The 20,768-nt window shown below is 42.3% G+C and overlaps 1 protein-coding gene across 3 annotated transcripts in view; it reads left to right on the top strand.

The window, feature by feature from the left end:
• SLC24A2 (solute carrier family 24 member 2) overlaps positions 1-20,768 on the top strand; it is a 253,342-nt gene that overhangs the window by 161,463 nt on the left and 71,111 nt on the right. For 2 of the 3 annotated variants that reach the window (XM_086685390.1, XM_086685388.1), the window contains exon 5: positions 19,850-19,900. The exons of the other annotated variant lie outside the window; for it this stretch is intronic. In XM_086685390.1, coding sequence (XP_086541516.1) covers positions 19,850-19,900 — 51 coding nt within the window. The remainder of the gene's footprint in view (positions 1-19,849; positions 19,901-20,768) is intronic. 3 annotated transcript variants of the gene reach the window in all.

Here is a 20,768-nt window from a genome sequence, read left to right as displayed (position 1 = left end):
TCTTGTGAGCCCTCAGCACAACTTGCTCTCATCCCTGGGCTGCTGAATTATTATTGACCTGCCTGTCCAGATGACATGGCTACTATTCTACACAGGAAAAGGTATCCCATAGCTAACTCTGCAACTCCAGCAGAGCCCAGGGACTAAGTGATAGATTGGAGACACTGACATGGGGACAAGGCATGTGGAATGCCATTAGAGTTTGGCTATGTAGCAACAAAGTCAGCATGTGGTTCAAGAATCAGACTGCCTGGGTTCAAATCTTGGTTCACCCTCTGGCTTTGAGACTTGCTCAAGTTTCTCAACCTCATTGGGCCTCAGTTTCTCCACTTTTAAAATGGGATAATGATAGCACCACCAGAATACATTTATGATTGGTATTGCTCTACCTTTTAGGGCCTTGGTTTCTTCACCTGTAAAAGGGAATAATGATAGTTCCACTACCAAAGCTTTATGGTGAGCATTCAATACGGTAATACCCCAGAATCATTAAATTAGTGCTCATTGGCTGGTGGCAATGATTTTCCAGTTAAAATTGTGTTCGGTGTCATGTAATAGAATCTAATTGCTGTGGCTTCATTTAAGAGGTTTCTTCAAGACTTTATTTTTTTAGAGAAGTTTTAGGTTTACAACATAATTGTGAGGAAGGTACAGAGAGTTCCTATACACCACTTACCCGCACACATTAAGAGCCTCCTCACCTTAGGGTTCACTCTTGGCATTGTGCATTCTGTGGTTTAGGCAAATGTGTAATGACACATATCCATCATTATACTATCAGAGTATTTTCTTGCCCTAACAATCCTCTGCTTTGCCTGTACATGCTTCCCGTGTGCGTGTGTGTGTGTGCGGGCGCGCGCGCGCACACACACACACACACACACACACACACACACACACCTGGCAACCATTGATCTTTTTATTGTCCCCATAGTTTTGCCTTTTCTAGAATGTCGTAAGGATGGAATCATGCTGTAGAAGTAGCCTTTTCAGATTGGCGTTAATAGTTTTTTAGGGTTTTATTTCTCTTATTTAACCAGAAGCCCAATAGAATAGTAAGCAGTCCAAGGCTGGCCACAGAGTTCCCCTCTGCCATGAGGAACACAGTGTCCTTCTGTTGTTTCATTCTTCCATCCAGAGCATGTTTCTCCCATCTTCATCCTCATAGGAAGGCAGCTGCTTTCCTCCAGTCCCCCACCCCTCATCATCCCAGTATTCTGGGAAGAAGACCGTGCAGCTGTCTTTTTTTCATCAGAAAAACCTTAGTGTTCTCAGAAGCAGACTTACACTTACACCACACAGGTCAGAATGGAGCTGGGCGGCCACTCCAACTTACGAAGGAACCAGAACGGGGCACTCCTGTCTCCCCAAACATGGGACTCCATGTAGATCCCTGTGAAAGTCAAATGTGTTTCCCTTCTCTGTTTTAAAGGGCTCTCTGTTGGCCCACAAGTCCAACTTTTACACAGTGGCCCTGGATCCTCCTCCAGAAAAGGCACACCCCAAATTTGTCATCTAAGAATCCTGGTTCCCCTAAAGCATAACAGAAAGATGCCCAACCTCTGCTCAAAACCGTCTGAGCCACGGTAAAAGCCCTAGTCCTTCCAAGTGGCCCAAAGGCCGCCTAAGCCCTGCCTGTCTTCCCTCCTCCCTCCCTCTATGCCTTTCTCTGCCCTTCTCTCCCCTCCTCCCCTTCTCTCCTTCCCTTCTCTCCTTCCTCACTTCTCTGGCTGCCCACCAGCTCCTTCACACAAACTCCAAGCACACTTCCGCCTTAAGGCTTTTGTACATATTCTTTCTTCCCCCAGATGTCCAAATGGCTTCTCTCCTCCCTTCCTTTTCAAATCAGCCTTCAAATGCCACCTGATCAGAGAGGCCTTACTCGATTAGCCTTTGAAAAGTAGCAAAATCAAAACAATGATAATAAAGCAGAGCGTTAGATCTTCCTTGACCTGGTCTATTATTTCTCTGTGACAGTCGTCACCATGAATGTATTTTCTTGTTGTTTGCTGTCTCGCTAATACATCTGGTAGGGCAGGCCATGGACAGCTGTATCTCCAGGGCCCAGCACACATGGACCCCGATAGTACTTGTTGAATGCCTTAAATGAGTGCTTGCCTTTATAATTTATCTGCTGGAGAGCTCTATCTCTCTGGCCTTGTAAATTGTCTTGGCCCGTGCCCTGCCAAAGGGCTCTTTCTCACTGTGCCCAGCAAAGTCCTAGTCAGTTGATGGCTGTCTCTGCAAGAATGAATAGCAGTCATTTCTGCTTTCGCCACCATTGTATCCCCAGCCTCTTGCATGGCCCTTATATGCTGGATGAGTGACTAAGTCCCCCTCTGGTTCTGGAGGTATTGCTGTGACGGGAGATGTTTTCTCTCTGCCTCTCGCCTTCTTGGTGAGTTTTCCTGTCCACTTATGCCTTTCTTTCCAAACTCTTGGTTCTTCCATTTCATTTCCTTTTCTTCCCTTTGTTGTACCTTTGGTTCCTTTACTTGTTGCATTTCATGGGCCTAATTACCCATTGTGATTACCATCACTACAGAATTCTAAAAAGCTTATTGTTTTAGCCTTCCATCCATTGTACAAAACCAAATGCCTGTAAAATAGCATCTACCACGTCCTTTTGTGTTAAATTGTATTTGAGAAGGAAATCACAAAAGAAGTTCCTCATTCAGTCTCTCTGGGTTCTGGGATTATCTTCTACAATTCCAGTAATTTTTCCTTCCTTGTGGAATTTTAAAATTTGACTTACATTTTTTTCATGGTAAAAACAATTTTATTATTACCAGCAAAATCTAACAGATAAATGCACCTGATAGAAACACAAAAGTCAGAAAAATACTTGCCTAATGAGCTATCAGTGAACTGAAGGATTATTTAACTATAGGGCTTGAGGCAGTTTAGCAAAGCTGCCCCTTGCCTAGTATGCAATTCCCCTCAGGCTGTTTTTTGTAACAAAATCTTCAGAATCCCCTGAGGAGATGTCTGAAAATGACACTGTGCTCATACCTAGCTTATTTGCTGTTAGAAAGACAGGGAAATTTTTCCCTTTGCAAATTCACTTCACATTACCAGAGCCTGCCTCTGCTGTCGTGACTTTCCATTCATGTTACCTTCATTCAGACTGGTTAGGGGAGTGTCCTGGGAGCCTTTTTGCTGGCTTCCTGAAGGACAGTTTTGCTCCCTCAACTCCCCTCCAGTAGTTACTGTGACATCCCGTGTCCGTCTTATGCTTTATCAGTGTGGCTCAGGCAGTGGGTGGTGAACAAGCTGCTTCAGTGACCTGAATTCTGGGACATCTCAATGTAAAACCTCACAAATGAGTAGCAAATATCTGGTCTTTTCACCATCTTTCCCATGGGTTTTCGAACTTAAAAAAAAAAATTAACAGCAGAACCCTTTGTTCAAAAGAATTCCCAGAGGGAAGTGTAAAAATATGTTTAAATAACAGTGTAGAACTATTAAGAGTTCACTCATGTCAAATCCTTTAGCAATGTGCCCGATTCAAGAGCTTTCCTCTAGATTGGTGATAATAAACATAAAAGCAATAAAGACACCACTTACAAATGGGACAAAGCCATCGAGTACCAAGAATTAACCCAAAGGAAATGTTTAAGAACTTTATAGCAAAAACCCAAAGAACACAGACGATCTCAGTGTTGATATTTAATGAAGATATCAGTTCTCCCTCAGTTAAACTCTCAATGCAACTCAGTCCTAATTGAAATCCCAAGAAGATATTTTATGTGACTTCATCAACTCAATTTGTAAATTCATGTAGAATAAAGAAGAAGAGCAAAGACACTTTTCACAAAGAACAGAAAGGGAAAATGCGCCCCCATCAGAGATCAGACTGCAGCTTTTGGATGTTCTGGTTGAAGTATTTGGCAGAAGGAGGAGGCAGCTGGGGTCACCCCAGAGGAGCCCCTTACAAATAGGAGTAAGAGGGGAGCACCCCTGTCCTCAGGACTCTTTTCATCGCTCTTAGGTGGAGCGCTCTGCGGGATGGAAAGGGACTTCCTAGAGCACTGGCATCATTTATTTGAAGGAACAAGGTCCTCAGCCCTGAAGCAGTGGAAGTACACATTTATGGAGGCAGCATCACACTGTGACAAGTGCAGGTGAATAAACCAAACCGGCCAACCATGCCGGGGCACATAGAGCCTTGAGCACAGTGGTGGCTGGAGTAAACACTCGACATGGGTGATCGCTGCTTGCCGGATCTGAAGGTTATCTCAGGGCGTGAACCTGAAGGCAGAGGCAGCAGGAGAGTGTGCCTAAAGAAAGCTTGTGGTTCTCAAAGGAGGCGAGGAGCCCGGGGCAGGCAGGGAAGAAGGCAGGAATTCAAGGCATTGGAACCGGTGCGCTTGGAGATCCAAAACTAGTATTGTTGGCCCAACCAGAATGGGGACTCCTTTGGGATGAGCAGGCATGTATGTGGCTCTTTGACCCCTGAATTAACTTTCTGGCAGTCTCTCCTCATGTCAAGGGGCACTAGGGGTGTGTGTGCATCTGTGTCTGTGTCTACCATACCTGTGCATGTGTGTGACTCAAGTGTAGGACGGGAAGGTGGTGAAAAGGGAAAAGGAGAGAGTAGAATTAGTTGGGCACACTGTGCCCCCCACCTGATAGTCATCTCAGTAATTCCCTGAACAGTGGCTTTGGAATTTTTGTGTGTTTTATCTCTGAGGAAACTGAAGTACAGAGAGTGACATTACTTGCTCATAGTCACTTAGCTCCGGAGTTTGCCGTCAGAGCCTGAATGTTTTCCACGTACCCAGGACTCCCATCTATAGCCACACATCTTCTGTACACATAGCCATACATCTATTTTGTAAAATCATTCCAATTCTTTAACATATACATTTAGTGCTAACTTGAAACTGACACTAAGATTAAAAACGTTCACTTGCTTGTTGGGTTTTCTTTTTTTCTCACCAAACAGCAGAACTTGTTATTTCCCTAGCTTCTATTTTTAAAAAGAGCTTCAATATGAGTTTTCATAAGTTGTCATTTGATCCCAGAAGAAAGTCATTTTCATGCCTATTTCATTCAAAATGTGGGGAAGTTATCCGTGAAAGGCAGTATCATAACCTTTCTCTTCATCCCAAGTCATAGATCACTTTACGTTAGCCAAGAAAAATGTTTGCATGCAGCCTCAGCTGGTAAGTGAGTAGACAACCGGAGTGAAAGATCTTCACTGGAGAAGAAGAAAATCCAATCTCCCAGCCGTGTTTTTAAGAAGATGGTAGTAGTTTAAATGCCTGGGTAGAGGAAGACAGACTATTAATGCCTCTCACAGAGCAAACACAGGGACAAGTCAAATAGCTCCTGTATTTGCGGAATAGTAAAGCATTACTCTTGGATTTGAATGGCAAAGATGATTGAAACTGAATCTCTCTTTGGGCTGTACACATCATAAATGAGTTTCATTTGGGGCATGAAGGGCATGTGAGTGGTCTTATTGAAATCAAGGATTTTGAGTATGGACAGGCGTTTTCTCCCTTTCTGTCTCTCTCTCTAATGCTCTCTCTTTCAAGAAGGCTTGCTTTGAAGTAAAGGCAACAAAGGAATGTGGCCAAAAATCTGATTTTGATAGCACTTGAGTTTAAACATAGCACGAAGAAGGAAAAAGACATGGAAGCATCCATAATCTTACAGCTTTATCTTTGTTCTCTTTAACTTATCACATGCTCAAAAGATGCAGTTAGAACTCCTTTCAGAGGAAGGACTCAGAGCTCCAGAGATAGTGAGCAGCTGTCACAGGCATGATGATGTGGCGACCAAAGGATGGGAGCAACCACTGAAAATGTACTTTGATTTTACCGACTGCCCATTCAAAATGTGTACCGATATATAAATATCATCTGTGATAAGAGAGCATTCAAACATGTTTTCTTGCCAACGAAACACTAAAGACACTGCTGCTTGTTTAATAACCAGCAGGGCCTCGCTTAATGGAGAGCAAGCTGGATGATTTGCATTCGGTTTGGAGAGAGTTTGCTATGATCACTTCCCACTTTGACTCTTGAGTCTGGGTTGTGTGCTGTGGGTATACCCCTGGATACCTCTGGATATTGATCATGTTGTAAACACAAATCCTAAAGCTGCTGTCAGGATCTGTTTTCCTCTGATCCCATGATATCAGATCCCCCAAATCTGTCCTCCTCACCTCACTCGTTAAAAAGAATTTCCTCACCCACACCAAACTGTCCTGTTTGGGTTGTCGAGGGGTTTGAATGAGACTATATGATGCACACGCACACACACTCACATACACACATTCACACACATCAAGAGTCAAGCAAGATTGTTGTTTACATAAAGCTTCTAGGTCTACATCAGGTTGATTTCTTCTTTGTGTGTGGATTCATATATTCATTCATTCATTCATTTACAAACACACTCCTCTTGCAAGCTGATGTGAGTGGTTACTCCACTGGGAAACACTTTTTTTTTTTTACAAGCCCCCACTATTGATAAGTCTCTAGGGGAACATTAGCCAGTGTTTGTCCCAGACAACTTCCTGAAAACCAGTTTAAATAAGGTTGATGAATCTGAGCCTCAGAAATGTAGTTGCGGTAACCTACGTGGCTCCTTCCGGGGTGGTGATTTCTCTCCTTGACTTCCCAGGGCAGCAGCACGTAATCCCAAGTAACCAATAGCAAGTGCAGCTTTGCTTCAATGCTATGACCCTTTAGGCCAAAACAACCATCATTGCCAGGAGTTAAAAGCCATAGTGAGTCTGTTTCATTCCATAAAATTATTTGTGATGGAAATTCTCCTCTGCCATTTCTGAAAAACACTTCATCCAGTTAATCACCTTCCTTTCCATGTATGACACAATATGCCATGCAGAGTTTCCTTGCTAGAAAAACTTACTCTTTTCTAGACTTCAGAAGTGTACCCTAGTGAGAGATAATGAGGAGGCGACTCTTGATGCTTGAAGGTAGTATCATACAATATGCCAATTTCAATGGGCTCTCTCCCCTGCTGGGGGCGTTCATGGTGGCTACTTCCCATCAGACCCACGGGAAGAGGAGCGTAGTTGTTAGACCCATTGCGAAGCCAGCCACCTTGGCTCAAATCCCAGCTCTGCCGCTAACTTGCTGCATGACCTTCGGCACATTATTTAACTTCTCTCTAACTTGGCTTCCTCTTTTGTACAGCAGGGAAGATAATCATATCTCTTAGGGCTAGAAAGTATACTCACTACAGTGCTATTCATAGAGCACGCAGAGTATTGCCTGGCACATCATCAGTTCTGTGCAGGTATTTGTCAAATTGCTTTCAGCTCTTCTTTTTTTTTTTTTCTTGCAATCATCATATTTTCAGGTATTTTTCGGTAATTCAGTAGTAACTTACTGAATTATTTTTTCTGTATCTTCCCTTCAAAAGATGCCTATTTACCACATGCCAATTGTTTAGATCCCTTGATACCTACCTAGAACGTAACATGGGAACTGGTCTTTTTGGTAGTCTGGCCTTTAGTGGAGCCAAAGTCATCCTGAAGCTGTATAGTCAGTCTCTGTGTTTACCAAGTTCTCCTGTCCTTTGTACAACAAGAAGGAAGTCATGTGACATGGTACTTAACTCATTTCCTTCCAAAAAGTCCTGATTCCATCCTGGGGTCCATGGCTTTCAGACAGTCAGCAGACTAAAAATAAAATTCCTCTTTCTAAAGTATTGATACAAATCTGGAAAAGCAATTACTGTACTAATTTTTTAATCCTACAGAAACATCATTAGGCCACCGTTTATAGACATGGGATAGGAAGGTCCTTGCCTCCTCTGACATCATCAGATCTGTGTTTCACTGGCAGTCATTTGCTATTTAATCTAAGGAGGAGGATGAACTATTTGTGAAACATATCTTAATCTTCTGCCCTATATTTACATCTGGACTTTAAACTCACTTGTATAGTCCCACTTTACACAATATGGCATTTAAGTAAGAGTAATGGTAAATGGATTTACACTTAAATGGAATTTAGAGGATTGCATGAATATTCTTCCCACTTTAAATTTGATGATTTAAATTCATAATTTGGGGTGATTGTTTCTATTGTGGTAAGGATCCAAGTAATCAGTAAAATGACATCATGGACAATACTAAAGCATAGGATAGTTAATTATGAGAATAGTTTTTACTTTGGGGGCACCTGGGTGGCTCAGTTGGCTGAGCAACCACCTCTTGATTTCAACTCAGGTCATGATCCCAGGGTCATGGGATCAAGCCCCACCTCGAGCCTCGCATTGGGCTCCGCACTGAACGTGGCATCTAAGATTCTCTCCTTCTGCCCTTCTTCCCCACTCATGCTCACTCTCTCTCTCTCTCTCTAAAAGAAAACGTTTTTAATTTTTAAAAAAGAATAGTTTTTACTTTTAATTTACTTCCACATTGGTGGCATTAATTTCCTGTCTGTCTCACAGTCTTTTTTCCCTCTTTTTCATTCTTTTCTCAAATTCTCTTAACTTCTCAAGCTTCTCCCTTACCTCTTGCCCTTTTCTCCCCTTAGATGGCTGGAGTTTTCTCTTTTATTTTGTTTTTTCATTTTGTTGTTTTTCCTTTCTTCCCCTAGGATGCTTTCCTTATATACTTTTCTGATATTGTTTGATGCTCAGTACATCACAGGGTAGAAACTCAGCTGTGCTGACCCAATGGCTGGATATAATTTAGCACTGATTCTCTCTGTCTGGCAAAAACCACTGAATCCAGCCAGGCTGCAAGATGGGATCCAGGAGAACATCCAAGTTGTTCTCTAGCCAGCATGCAGTATCCATTCTCTGCACCAGTGTTTTTTTCCGTCTCCCATTTCCAAGGTATCCCCGCCATTTTGTCTTCTGTGTGCTAAAGACTCTACTGATGGCACTCGTGCATGATGTAAATCCTCCTACTTTATAGAGGCAATGAAAAGGATTCCAAGAGTTAAGGCCACATACATTTTCCTCCCTGCAGAGTTACTGAAAACAGAATAGTTGAAACTGCAGGGTTAGAACGCTAAAATGGAAGGAACCATAGGTGTCAGTACTGAAGGTAACTAGGCTGAAGAAGATTAACAGTGCACTATTGAATAGAGATCTAATTCAGTTCAGCAGCATTTGAACACCTACAGAGTGCCAGGAACTCTGCTGGGTGCTAAAATTAACAAAATGAGTAAGATGATTCTTTGCCCTATAGGGCAGAAAGCAAATAGGTTAAGGTACATTTGATGAGCACACAACAAAAGTACGTACTTGGAACACACACACAGGAGGGCGTGACTCCCACTAGGGACAGGGGGCGTTCAGGGATGCTGCCTGCAGGGGGGAGCCTCAGAACTGGGTTCTAAAGGATTGAATAAACTAGGAAACCTAATAAAAGTCCAACACAAAAAGTGTAGGATTTGGAGCTGTTGTTTTTTTGGTTTTGTGTTTTGAAACATTCCCCTGGAAAGTGTGAAACATAGGTGAGAGTAGACAGTCGGAGGTGAGAAAGATTAGGAATTGAAAGTTCAAATAAGAGTATGGCAAGAGCCTCGGACTAAGGCGGGGGCAATGGGAATGGAGTAGAAAAGACAGAATTGAGGATATTTAGGGGTGGAACTGATAGGGCTTCCTGACCAGTTGGGTTGTGAGTGTAGCTTATGATGTGGAAGCTTCAGTAACATCTAGGGCCCCACCCTGTGGATCTTGGTCATATGTAATAGAACCAAGCTCCTATGTCTATGAAAGAAAATGGTGGGCCTATCTATATACACCACCTTATAAGTCCTTTTTTAAAAAAAAAAAAGAATGCAGGAGCAGGAAAATGGAATGGAGTGTTTGGCTACTTTAAAGACTGAGATATGTGTCAGTGTCCTGCACCCCAAATTTGATAAGACTCAGTCAAGAAGTACATTTTGCTTGGTTTTGTAAACATACCCTTTCAGTTTCCAGAGATGCGTAAATGTGCCCAAGATGTTAGAATATGTCATTAGTGAAACTGTTAGCTTCCTAACCCTTTACCCACACACACAAAAATTTATTGAAAACATGTTTTAGAAACTTGCCATTAGTAGGGCTCAGGCAGATTTTCTGAAATAAGAGATAAATTCCAAATTTTATATGGATGGTACCTGATATTCTGTGTTCTTTGCTATTCCAACTATAGTTTTTCATTACCTGTGACAATATAATTTTGTCTTTGGAAACTCCAGCTGAAAAAGAAGACACCAGAGAAAGTATCAAAGATTTAGCCAAAACTCTGGATAGATGCTCACAGGGGTGATTATAATAACCACCGTTAATTGCACATTTACTATGTTCCAGACACTGTGCTAAGCATTTTATTAAATTAACTCATTTAATTTTCACATCAACCCTGTGAGATAGGAACTTCTATTATAACATTTTATAGATAAGGACACTGAAAGTTAGGGTAATTAAATAATTTGCCTAAGGACACAAGAGAAGTAATTCAAATTCAGATTTGTTGGCCCCCAGAATTCACTCTCTTAACCACTCAACAATACCACTTTCCTAAACAGCTGAAGTCCCTTTTGAGCCTTCCTTTTGAAAATCAAAACTTAAAGATCTTTATATTATCTCTTTCCCTGAGCTGTACGTTCTCTAAATAATACTAACAGTGTCCATGTACTTGATGTCAGATTATACAAAAGAATATGACAGGGACGCCTGGGTGGCTCAGTCTGTTAAGCTTCCAACTCTTGATTTCAGCTCAGGTCATGATCTCACGGTCATGAGATCGAGCCCCTCGTTGGGCTCCATGCTGGGTGTGGAGCCTACTTAAGATTCTCTCTCTCCTTCTTCCACAGCCCCTCCCCAATTCACACATGTGTGCCTTCTCTTTTAAAAAAAAAAAAAAGGAAAAAGGAAAAAAAAGAATATAACATTTATCGACTTCCTTCGGCATGATATAATGGGTCATTATTTTTGTCGTTCTTCTCCATTTATCTGCTTCTTCTCCAATATGAGCTTGTGAAAGGATGTTAGAACAAGTTTCTAATGGTAGGTGGTCATTTCTTGTGACTTAGGTTAGCCTGGATACTCATCACTCACTGGGCTTTGGCACAGTTAAAGAATGATGGCTCCCATTTATGGAGCACTTCCAATGTTCCAGACATCAAGTAAAGTATCTTACAACAACACAATAGGGAGTTCTAGAATTAGTACTCTGATGGGGAAACTAAGGCTCTGAAAGACTATCTTACTACAAAGTCATGTATCTAATAAGAATAAAATCTGGGGGCACCTGGGTGGCTCAGTCAGTTGAGCACCTGACTCTTAATTTCAGCTCAGGTCATGATCCCAGGGTCATGAGATGAAGCCTCATGCTGGTCTCCATGCTGAGCATGGAGCCTGCTTGGCATTCTCTCTCTCCACCCCCCCCCCCCCCGCACCTCTCCCCCACTCACACTCTTTCTCTCTGTCTCAAAAAAAAAAAAAAAAAAAAAGAATTAAAGTCTGGATTAGAACCCACATCATATGACTCCAAAACTTATACTATGCTACAAAACCTCCATGTTCTGCGTGATGATGAGAAGGTGTCTTGATATCAGGTTCTCTCTGATTTTGTAAAGATCAGAAGAATGATATCTCTTTGAAGGAAAAACCAACAGATACTTTTTTATTTAAGTAGGCTCCACACCCATCATGGAGCCCAATGCAGAGCTTGAACTCACAACCCTGAGATCAAGTCCTGAACTGAGATCAAGAGTCGGCTGCCTAACTGACTGAGCCGCCCAGGCACCCCTGATATTTTAAAGCCATAATAATACCTACCATATGTTTAATGAATATTATGTGCCAGTGATGTGTTAAGTACCTGTAATCCTCACCCCAGCCCTACAAGACAATTGTTATTGGTCCCATTTTATGTAAGTGAAGGAACTGAGTATCAGAGAGGTTAGGTAACATGCCCAAGGTGTCAGGGCTAGTACATAGCAGACCTGGTTGTTAAGTCTGTAGGGCTCCAAACTATAAATGATATAGCTGTTATGCTATATCATCACTTGCTTTTCTCCATCCCTTTGGGGAAAAAAAACATTCTGACAAAGTATCAGTGTTTAAAATTATGTTAAGGTTGTCATTGAGGTTTTTAATTACGTGATTAAAAGGATACTCATAAAAGCTCAGGAAATCTTTTTTTAACCACACCGTTTGGGTTGATTCTCCTGCCTAGGTCGCTTACTGCTTTTCTTTAAAATTACTTTCCTGGGGCGCCTGGGTGGCGCAGTCGGTTAAGCGTCCGACTTCAGCCAGGTCACGATCTCGCGGTCCGTGAGTTCGAGCCCCGCGTCAGGCTCTGGGCTGATGGCTCAGAGCCTGGAGCCTGTTTCCGATTCTGTGTCTCCCTCTCTCTCTGCCCCTCCCCCGTTCATGCTCGGTCTCTCTCTGTCCCAAAAATAAATAAACGTTGAAAAAAAAAAAAAATTAAAAAAAAAAAAAAAAAGAAAGAAAAAATAAATAAATAAATAAATAAATAAATAAATAAATAAATAAAATTACTTTCCAGAAACCTGCTTGCTCTATCCTGTGCTCTCCCCCTCCCCCAACCGACCTCAAAAGGAAAGCAACAGATCAGCACATCCAGGTCCCATTTTTCTTGTTTGATCATCCAGAGCATGTAAATTACAGTGAAATATGGCCCAAGTCAGCTTCTCACAGGACAGAAATCAGTAACCATTGATATTGCTAAGCAACACCACAGAGGAGCAAGGCTGCAAATTAGGTGACAAATTTATAAGAAGTCAGAGTATCTGGGGACTCACTTGGGCATTTCATTATGAACCATCTGGATGATCCACAGTGATGACCACACATTATTGTTCACTGTTCGGGGATGATAATTCCCATGTAATTATACGGCACCTCCATCTGTGGTCCTAACTTACCTCTCAGAACCTTCCACTGTATTTTTCTAACCCAGATAGTTCCCTGAAAGATAATTGGGAACAGTTACACCTAATGGGCAACTTCCATTCCTTCCCAAAATAGTATTTGAAACAAAACAAAACCAAACCACTGTTTGTGTGGCAGAGCCGGCTGGGCAAGAACATGCATATAGAAGGATAGTCACAGATCATAGCTGCTTCGTGGACCTGACATGAGATCCACCTTGGTGGTCCCAGAGGAGCCTGAGGTGATGAGGTTCAATTTGTTCCTAAGCCACAGATGAGCAGATTATAGTACCTACATCACAAATGGAAGCTTTGAAACAGACAAGGAAGTGAGCCCAAGTCCTTGACCCTCTGGAGAAAGGTTACGTAAGCAAGAACCCCTCCCAGTTCAAAGAGCCTAGTTGGTCTCATTTGTTCATTCATTCATCCATCCAACTAATATTTAAAAGAGCAGCCCAATTTTAAACCAAAGATTGCGAATCGATGAGCCCAATATGACCCAGGTGGTGTTTTTTTAATTTGGAATTTGTCGCCAACATTTAAAACTCAGGAGTTTTCACATTAAAATCCAGGTGTCTGGCTTCCCTGGAATAATCAGCAGATCAACGCTATACCTGCATTTCCTCATGGAACTGGAGGTGCGTGGCCACTGCCCATTTTTATGCATGCACTGTCCAGTTGTCCATCATCACACCATTCCCTGTCATTGTCCCCAGCCCACTTTGCTCACCTACATACCTGGACCCTGTGGTTCATTCATGCTTTGTCAGAATGTCTTCTGTGCTCCAGACACCAGACCAGATGCCAGGGACCATTCTGACTCCCGATGTAACATCAGTATTTCCTGGGAGCTGGGGCCTCAGAATGACGTCAGCAGAAGGACACAAACAGAAATACATGTGGCGAGTATGGGAAACAAAACTAAGAGCCGTAACAAACCAACGTGTCTAGGTTTGCAGGAAGCTTAAAAGGAAGAGTGTTTCATGAAGGGGCTCGATCCCAAGGGCGTGAGACTCAGGTGATGAATTTCTGAGAGGAGTGTTCCCAAATCCTGTTGAAACTCAGTAGCTGATGGAAGATCACCCACCACTTTGCCCTTTATTTTCATTTGCTCCGTTGTTGCCTGGCGTCCAAAAGCCTAAGTGAGAGGTTTTCGTCTCATAGAAGAAAAAGAAGTACTCACTAGCATAGATCGGGAAGTCAGATGTGAAAAGAACTCCATAGAGCAGGATCATCTCTGTTGACACCTTGTGTGTGACATATGTATGTTGCCACATGTGAAGTACAGCTGTCCCTGGGCAAGCGTGTACACATTAGGAGCCTCTTAGGGAAGTTTAACACATGAGCATCATTCCCCTCCATGGAATGGTGAGCAGAGCTTCTGTGATGAGTCAGTACTTTGAAAGCTTCTTGTGAGAATTTGAAGGTTAAAATATTCCTTTCCTTCTGACTTGAGTAAGAAGTGAGGATTCATGGTTGTTTCCTCATTTAACCTCAGTCTTTAAAGGTTATTTTTAAGTTAAAAAAAAAAAAAAAACTACTTGCATCAGCATGGATTTGATATAAAAGAATAATGACCAAAGAAAGCCTTGTAATGGGAAGCAATTAATTCTGGTGGCTCAAGCAGCCTTTTTTTGAGGTGAAATCAAACACAAAGCTTTAAATCGGGCGGCATTAGAAAACACCTTTTAACTCAGAACTCAGGTTTATTGTGATGCAAGTTTTTCACATGAGGAGACAAGAAAAAGGTAAACCCAGATATGCTGCAAGAAACTTAAGAATTAAATAGCTCTACAAATATAAATGCTACATTTATGTTGGGGAGTGGGATGGGAAATTACAAAGGCTCGACTGTCATAGCCACCCGTTCAGAAAATCTCAATAATGAAAATAAATTCACAAATTAAAAAAAGAAAAAAAACACTTTGGGCTAAAACTGCAAAATACGGTTCTGGAAGTTAGCCAGGGAAGCCTTTCACTAAACTGAAAGTTTTTCTTCTGACAGTTTCCCTCGCGTTTAAGGGAAGAAGTCTGGGGGTGTGTTGTTGACTTGTATGGCAAGTATAGACATTGACATTGGTGCTCGTCCACGGAGATAATCAGGTTGAAGGGGATTCAGCAACATCCTGCTAGGCTGAGTTGATGTTCATGTGGGAGCTTTGGCAGACAATGAAAAGGGGTACTAATTGCTAAGGATGCCTGTGTCACCGCAATGCAAAGTGCTTTCTATACTTGTTCTCATCTGATTCTCCAAAAACCCCTCTGAGCATAGGTACTTACTGTTCTTGTCCTCATTTTACTGAAGAGGAGATCAAGGCCCAGGGAGGATCACCCAGCTCATAAGGAGTAGAGCCACTGCTCTGAATTAGCTATCTTGTCTATCTCACTCAGAAGCACTCTTAACCTTGATGATGCTATCATGGTATCGTCAGTCAAGAAGCTTCAGGCATTCGCGCCTGCCTTCCTGACTTTAGCTTCTAGGGAAGTTCAACAAAACGAAGCATCCAAAACCTCAGTGTCATTTGGGAGCTGGGCACTTACATACTTTATTTAAGAAATGTGAGGAGAGCATGTGATAAGAGAAAAGCACTGTTCTAGGTTCTGTTGGAAGGGATCTAAGAGGAAGAGGGTCTCTGCCTCCAACATATGGACAGTCTAGTTGGACAGACAGGCTTGTGTGCAAATATCAGAAGGGAAGTTGCCAAGGTCCCAAGCTGGAACACTCGTGGTCAGATGAATGGTCACATGCTATTGCAATGGTTACAGTCCAAATTTTGGCATTCTGCATAGATCCAAGAGTCGAAGAGCAGGACTGATGAAGAAATTTCTTTGATATGCTGGCCCCGACGTGGCAAAATATCTTTTGTTGTTGAGCAGCAGATATCTGTGTAAAACCTCTTTAAGTAGTGTTGAATTTGTTTTAACAAACCTGTGTAAAATACCAGATTCTCTAAATGCTCTGCTCCGTGTCCCATGGGTTCCTCACGCTTCTTGGGGTTCTTGCGGCAATAAAGCTGCCCATCCCTGGTAGCTTATTGGGAGTTGTTGTCTTATCTACTACTCTTTATCCCAGCATTATGGGATAGATACAATTATGCCCCTATATAGCTGAGGACACCAAGGCTTAGAGAGGACAAGCAATTTGCTCAAAGTCACACAGCTAATAAGTGGCAGACCATGGATTCGAACCTACACCCTGGTTGCAAAGCCCATGTCTTTAACTTCCATTTGCTACTGAAAATAATCCTTCCATGGTTGTGATATAATCCAGTATCTGCACACACCTTCTTGATAGGTATTAGGCAACTTTACTGAGAGACTACCACCCATTTGTATTGAGAAAGCCTTAATTTTTAGGTCTCCACATGCAGTCCAAACCAGTACCAAAAATAAAGCTCTTTGATTAAAAAACAATAAACAAATTAATCTTTTTTTTTTCCTGTCAGCTAACACTGAAGTGATAAATACTTGTTCTCACTGATTTCTCTACCTCTGTTTTTCATTCCAATAAAAGGAACTCAGCATAGATGCTTCTATTGAATTTCTGTCTTATAGATCAGAATTTTGAGGCCTGAAAGGTGAGAAGTCGTTTTTCTCCTCCACCTATCTGGGGAGGTTGCTGAAAAAAGGATTGAGAATGCCAAAACCCTCAAAAGTGGAGCTGAGAAAGTCAGTGTTGGAAGGAGAAATATGTGTCCATGCCCTTCTTAGGAAAGGAGATTAGGAACCCAAAACATGAATTCTTATTCATAGATTCTTTGAGACTGAAGATAAGACCCTTCCCTTGACTTACCAATCATGAAGTATGGACAGGAATCAGGAGGTACCTTAAAGCAGGTTGTTATGTTGCCGGCAGGACCTGGAAGGAAGTGGAAATACTTCATCCCTCCTACAGATCTTGGAGCAAGATGCCTGTGGCCACAACGATCCAAATGGCATGAAAGCAAGGCGGGGGGGGGGGGGGGGGGGTCGCCATGACAAGCAGCATTCACAATCGGCTTATAGGCTCAGCTCCAGCACCAACCACTGGGTTCTGGAATTTTTTCTTAGGCTGTGTGGGCTTCTTAGAGATATGTTACAGTGAAGAGACACCAGGTGGTACCCAGGGTGATATTCACTGGTGATTCATCCCTCTTCCGATCTTGGCTACCTCTTGCTCCGTTGACATAATGGATGTTGCTAGATGGGATTAAACAGCCCTCTCTTGAACTCCTTCACTGCCTCCTATCCCAGAGAAACTCAGCTTGGATGAGGCCCCGTTAGAATCCTGATCCAATGGTGTAAAGGAACCTTGGTTAATTTCTGTGGGAAGTGTGCTGACTGGAGGCCATTTCCCCTTGCCGGTGAATTTTCATTCATGCCTCTCAGGCCCTCTCAGGCCATAGTGGCTAAGACCACTCTCCATGAGGCATTCATTGTCTGCAGGACACCAATCAGGTGCACAATGTACTCTGGCTTACGTGTACATGTTGTGTTCATCCTAGTCACGTGTGACACCCCTCTTTGTGCCCCCCTAAATGAGAGCCACCAGCTCTTGGAGATGCACCCCCACCTACCCCAGGATGCTGTCCTAAACACTTGAAAGCATGAGAATACTGAGCCCACCATCTCACCATCCTGTTGCTGTGTGCATTCGAGACTGTTCTAGCACACTGGCTTCCTTCTCATTCTTTTCTGCCTTTGCTTTAGTAAGCAACAAACATAATTCCCTTCACTTGGGCAGGTACTCTGACCTTGCCCTGCTTCCTCACTGTGCTTCGAGTTGCTGTGTCACCTGTTGTATTTTGGTTTTTCACTACTGTTGTTCCTTATCTTCCACCACCCTTAGCCTCATTTTTGATATGTTCCTTTCGGTTCTTATCCCTCTGTCCCATTCATCCAAGGAAGCAGCCAAGAAACCATCTAGACATTGCCACAGCAGCAACAACGTGTGAGCATTGTCAGACATGAACAGTTCCAACTTCCACGATATAAAAATAAAATAATTACAGACTATGTTTGTATTTATTTATACCTGATTCCACAAGAGGTGGGGTAAAAAATAATCACATCTGCCACAAGCAGATGTTTGACAGTTTGGAAGTGATACATGAAAACGTGTATGCGTATGGGTATATGGAGGGTTTGCATCTAAAAAGACCCATAAAATTGCAATGGTGTATCTTTCCTGTGTAGAATATGGTCTACACCCAACTTTGCAAACACAGAGCTGCCCACGTTCTGTTTCCTGAGCAAAGAACAGAGAATGCCAGCTGCTTATGCTACTGCTTTACCTCAGGAGAGGAGGAGAGGCTACAAAAAAATTAGTTGGCTGATATAATTCATCAACTTACTCTAAGATTTTACACACGCGCTTGTGCGTGTATTACGTGTAAAGCTACCATGAACGTGTGTTTAATATTTATGAAGGTATTTAGATCATTTCGGAATTCCAAGCTTGTGCGATGTCATATATATAGTAGACTACTGTTCTTAAAATACCCCCCCCCCCAAAAAAATTATATTCTGCGGAATCAATCCCCAGAAGTCATTAAAAAGACTTTCTTGTTATTTACACAAAATTCAATTTCTTATTGAAGTGCTTGCACCTTTTGTCATGTAGCTACAAAATCCAGAGTAGGCAGGTTTTTGCAGAAGCATAAGGATGAGGTGATTTTTCTCCCCAAGGCATAATTTTGTATCGGTGTGTTAAAATAGCTTTAGTAAAATTTTAGGCGCATGGAAAAAGAATATGTATATAGATATAGGTAAAGATACAGATATAGATATATGCATACTATATATATTCTATAATGTATAATATAAATGTAAAATGGAAGGATATGTCTTATTGTCTTTTAAGCTGGATCCTTCATCTTGCACACAAAACCCATCAATTACTAGTTGATTCATGTGTGGGTTTTCATTGGCGTCCTAAGTTAATGAGCCATGGAGGCTTTCTGCAGAATCACAGGAATATCTCTTGAGTCTAATTAATTTCTTGAGGTTTATTGGGAGAGTGTTGTTATGACCGGGAAAAATATTTTTAACCTACTCACAATGTTGCTTAAAACAATCTGGAATTTTCAGATGAACAAGAATTAAAGTTTCTATTTTAGAATGGAACTAAGGAAACAGAAATGGCGCGTCCCGGCCTCCTCTCTTCCCCAACCCAGGCTGATTCAGCATCCCCAGATGATTCAGCACAGCATTGCTTTCTGCCAGTGGTGTCGGTGACAGTGAGTCCTTTGGTGATCTGTGCACAGGAGGGGCTGTTGATAGCCCCTCCCCACTGCAGTCTAAGGAGCCACAGGCGATGCCTCAAGCTGGGAGATGGGGCTGCTCTGTCACCTGCCTGAGCCAGGTGGCTTCCCTCTTCCAGAGCACTCCACACCTTTTTCAGCTCTTGTCAGCAGGCTGCACTCATGGTATTCAGTGTTTTCTATCTAATCTATGAGATAAAAGTGAACACAGAGTTCAGAACCTGGTTTTGCATTTTGGGTTTTCCCAGGTAGCCTCCTTAATCTCTAGGAAGTGGTTCTGTTGGAGAGGAGCTAGGAAATGAATTTCTGGGCCTGCTGTCCCATGGCAAGGACTCCCAGTCCTCAAGCCCCACTGGGCCTGGATATTGTCCTCGTTTGGCCCTTTCCCTTAGAGCGTCACCTCTATACAAACTATAGGGCTAGGCTAGACCCGGTGTGAACTTGCCAACTACTCTGTTTCATGGGATGTTAAAATAACTGTGTCCTATTCTGTAATGCAGGGCACATCCTACCCCCAGTAGAATAATATATTTTAAGTGATTTCTGAAAATGGGCCGTGAAAGCTGTCTGCCACATGGCCCATGTTTGCACATCTCTATATAGTTAACGATTGCGGAATTTGACAGTATAACTCTGAATCTGATTAATTAAGAATGTGTAAAAACAAAGTTCTTGCATTACAGCTCGTTCCTTATCTTTGTGTCTTTTACTGTGATGTTGTAGAACTTGGATCATATGGAAAACTAAAATATTATGACACAATGACTGAAGAAGGTAAGAATGATTTTAGAATTGTATGCATTGGCTTTTTTTGTTTTTTCATTTATGGTGTCTGGTGCTTGCCCATTTTTTTTTAATCTTTTATTTTCCCTCTTTGCATGACTTCAGTGACATCGTGTGATTTATTATTCTTTCCACATTTTTGTCTAGTTTTTGCCATCGTGTTTATTTGGGATTGGAGATGTGCAATACCATGGGCAATCATGTTATTCCATTCAGATGCTCCAAACCATGTCAGTTGTGTAACACACACACAGAGAAATGGTGTCAGCGACGTAAGCCCAAGCACACACCCACTGTGTCAGCATTATTTCCCCCACGTGCTCACAACACATAGAAACACATCCAATCAGCACTCTTAATATGCCCTGAATTTCAGAGGGAGTGGATGTTCTGATTTGTGCAAAGGAAAGAGTGATCTCAACTCCTCAACCCAAAACCAGCTAGAGACCAGTTTCTGGCGCAGATAGCTGTGAGCTCATGTCCTCAGTCCCCACAGTCCCTGCTCACTCATTCATCCAAGAGCGTTGCTCGGAAAGGCCGAGGCCACAGTTCCAGCCGGTGGAATTGAATTCACTGGGGTTCATGCTTTGTGAGACTGAGCATAGCCTTGTAACCATTTCCCCTGAGTAAATGAAGGCTGGCAGAGATTTATTTTTAAATGAATTTACTAATGAACTCCAGGCACCATTCCTGGAGCACAACCTTGACCCAATGAGAATCCCTTCTCTGAAATAAGTTCACCATGGAAGAACACTTGGAAAGGTTTACTCTTGTGAAGGGAGTTACCCTGTTTCCCCCATTTCACCCCACACATGCCTCCATCTTTTGGGTAATAAATAATATTTATAAGGTATGAAAC

The sequence above is a fragment of the Puma concolor genome, chromosome D4, assembly GCF_028749965.1.
Source record: "Puma concolor isolate L17-30 chromosome D4, mPumCon1.1.hap2, whole genome shotgun sequence".
Taxonomy (NCBI): Eukaryota; Metazoa; Chordata; class Mammalia; order Carnivora; family Felidae; genus Puma; species Puma concolor.
This window is presented reverse-complemented; position numbering and strand designations above follow the sequence as displayed.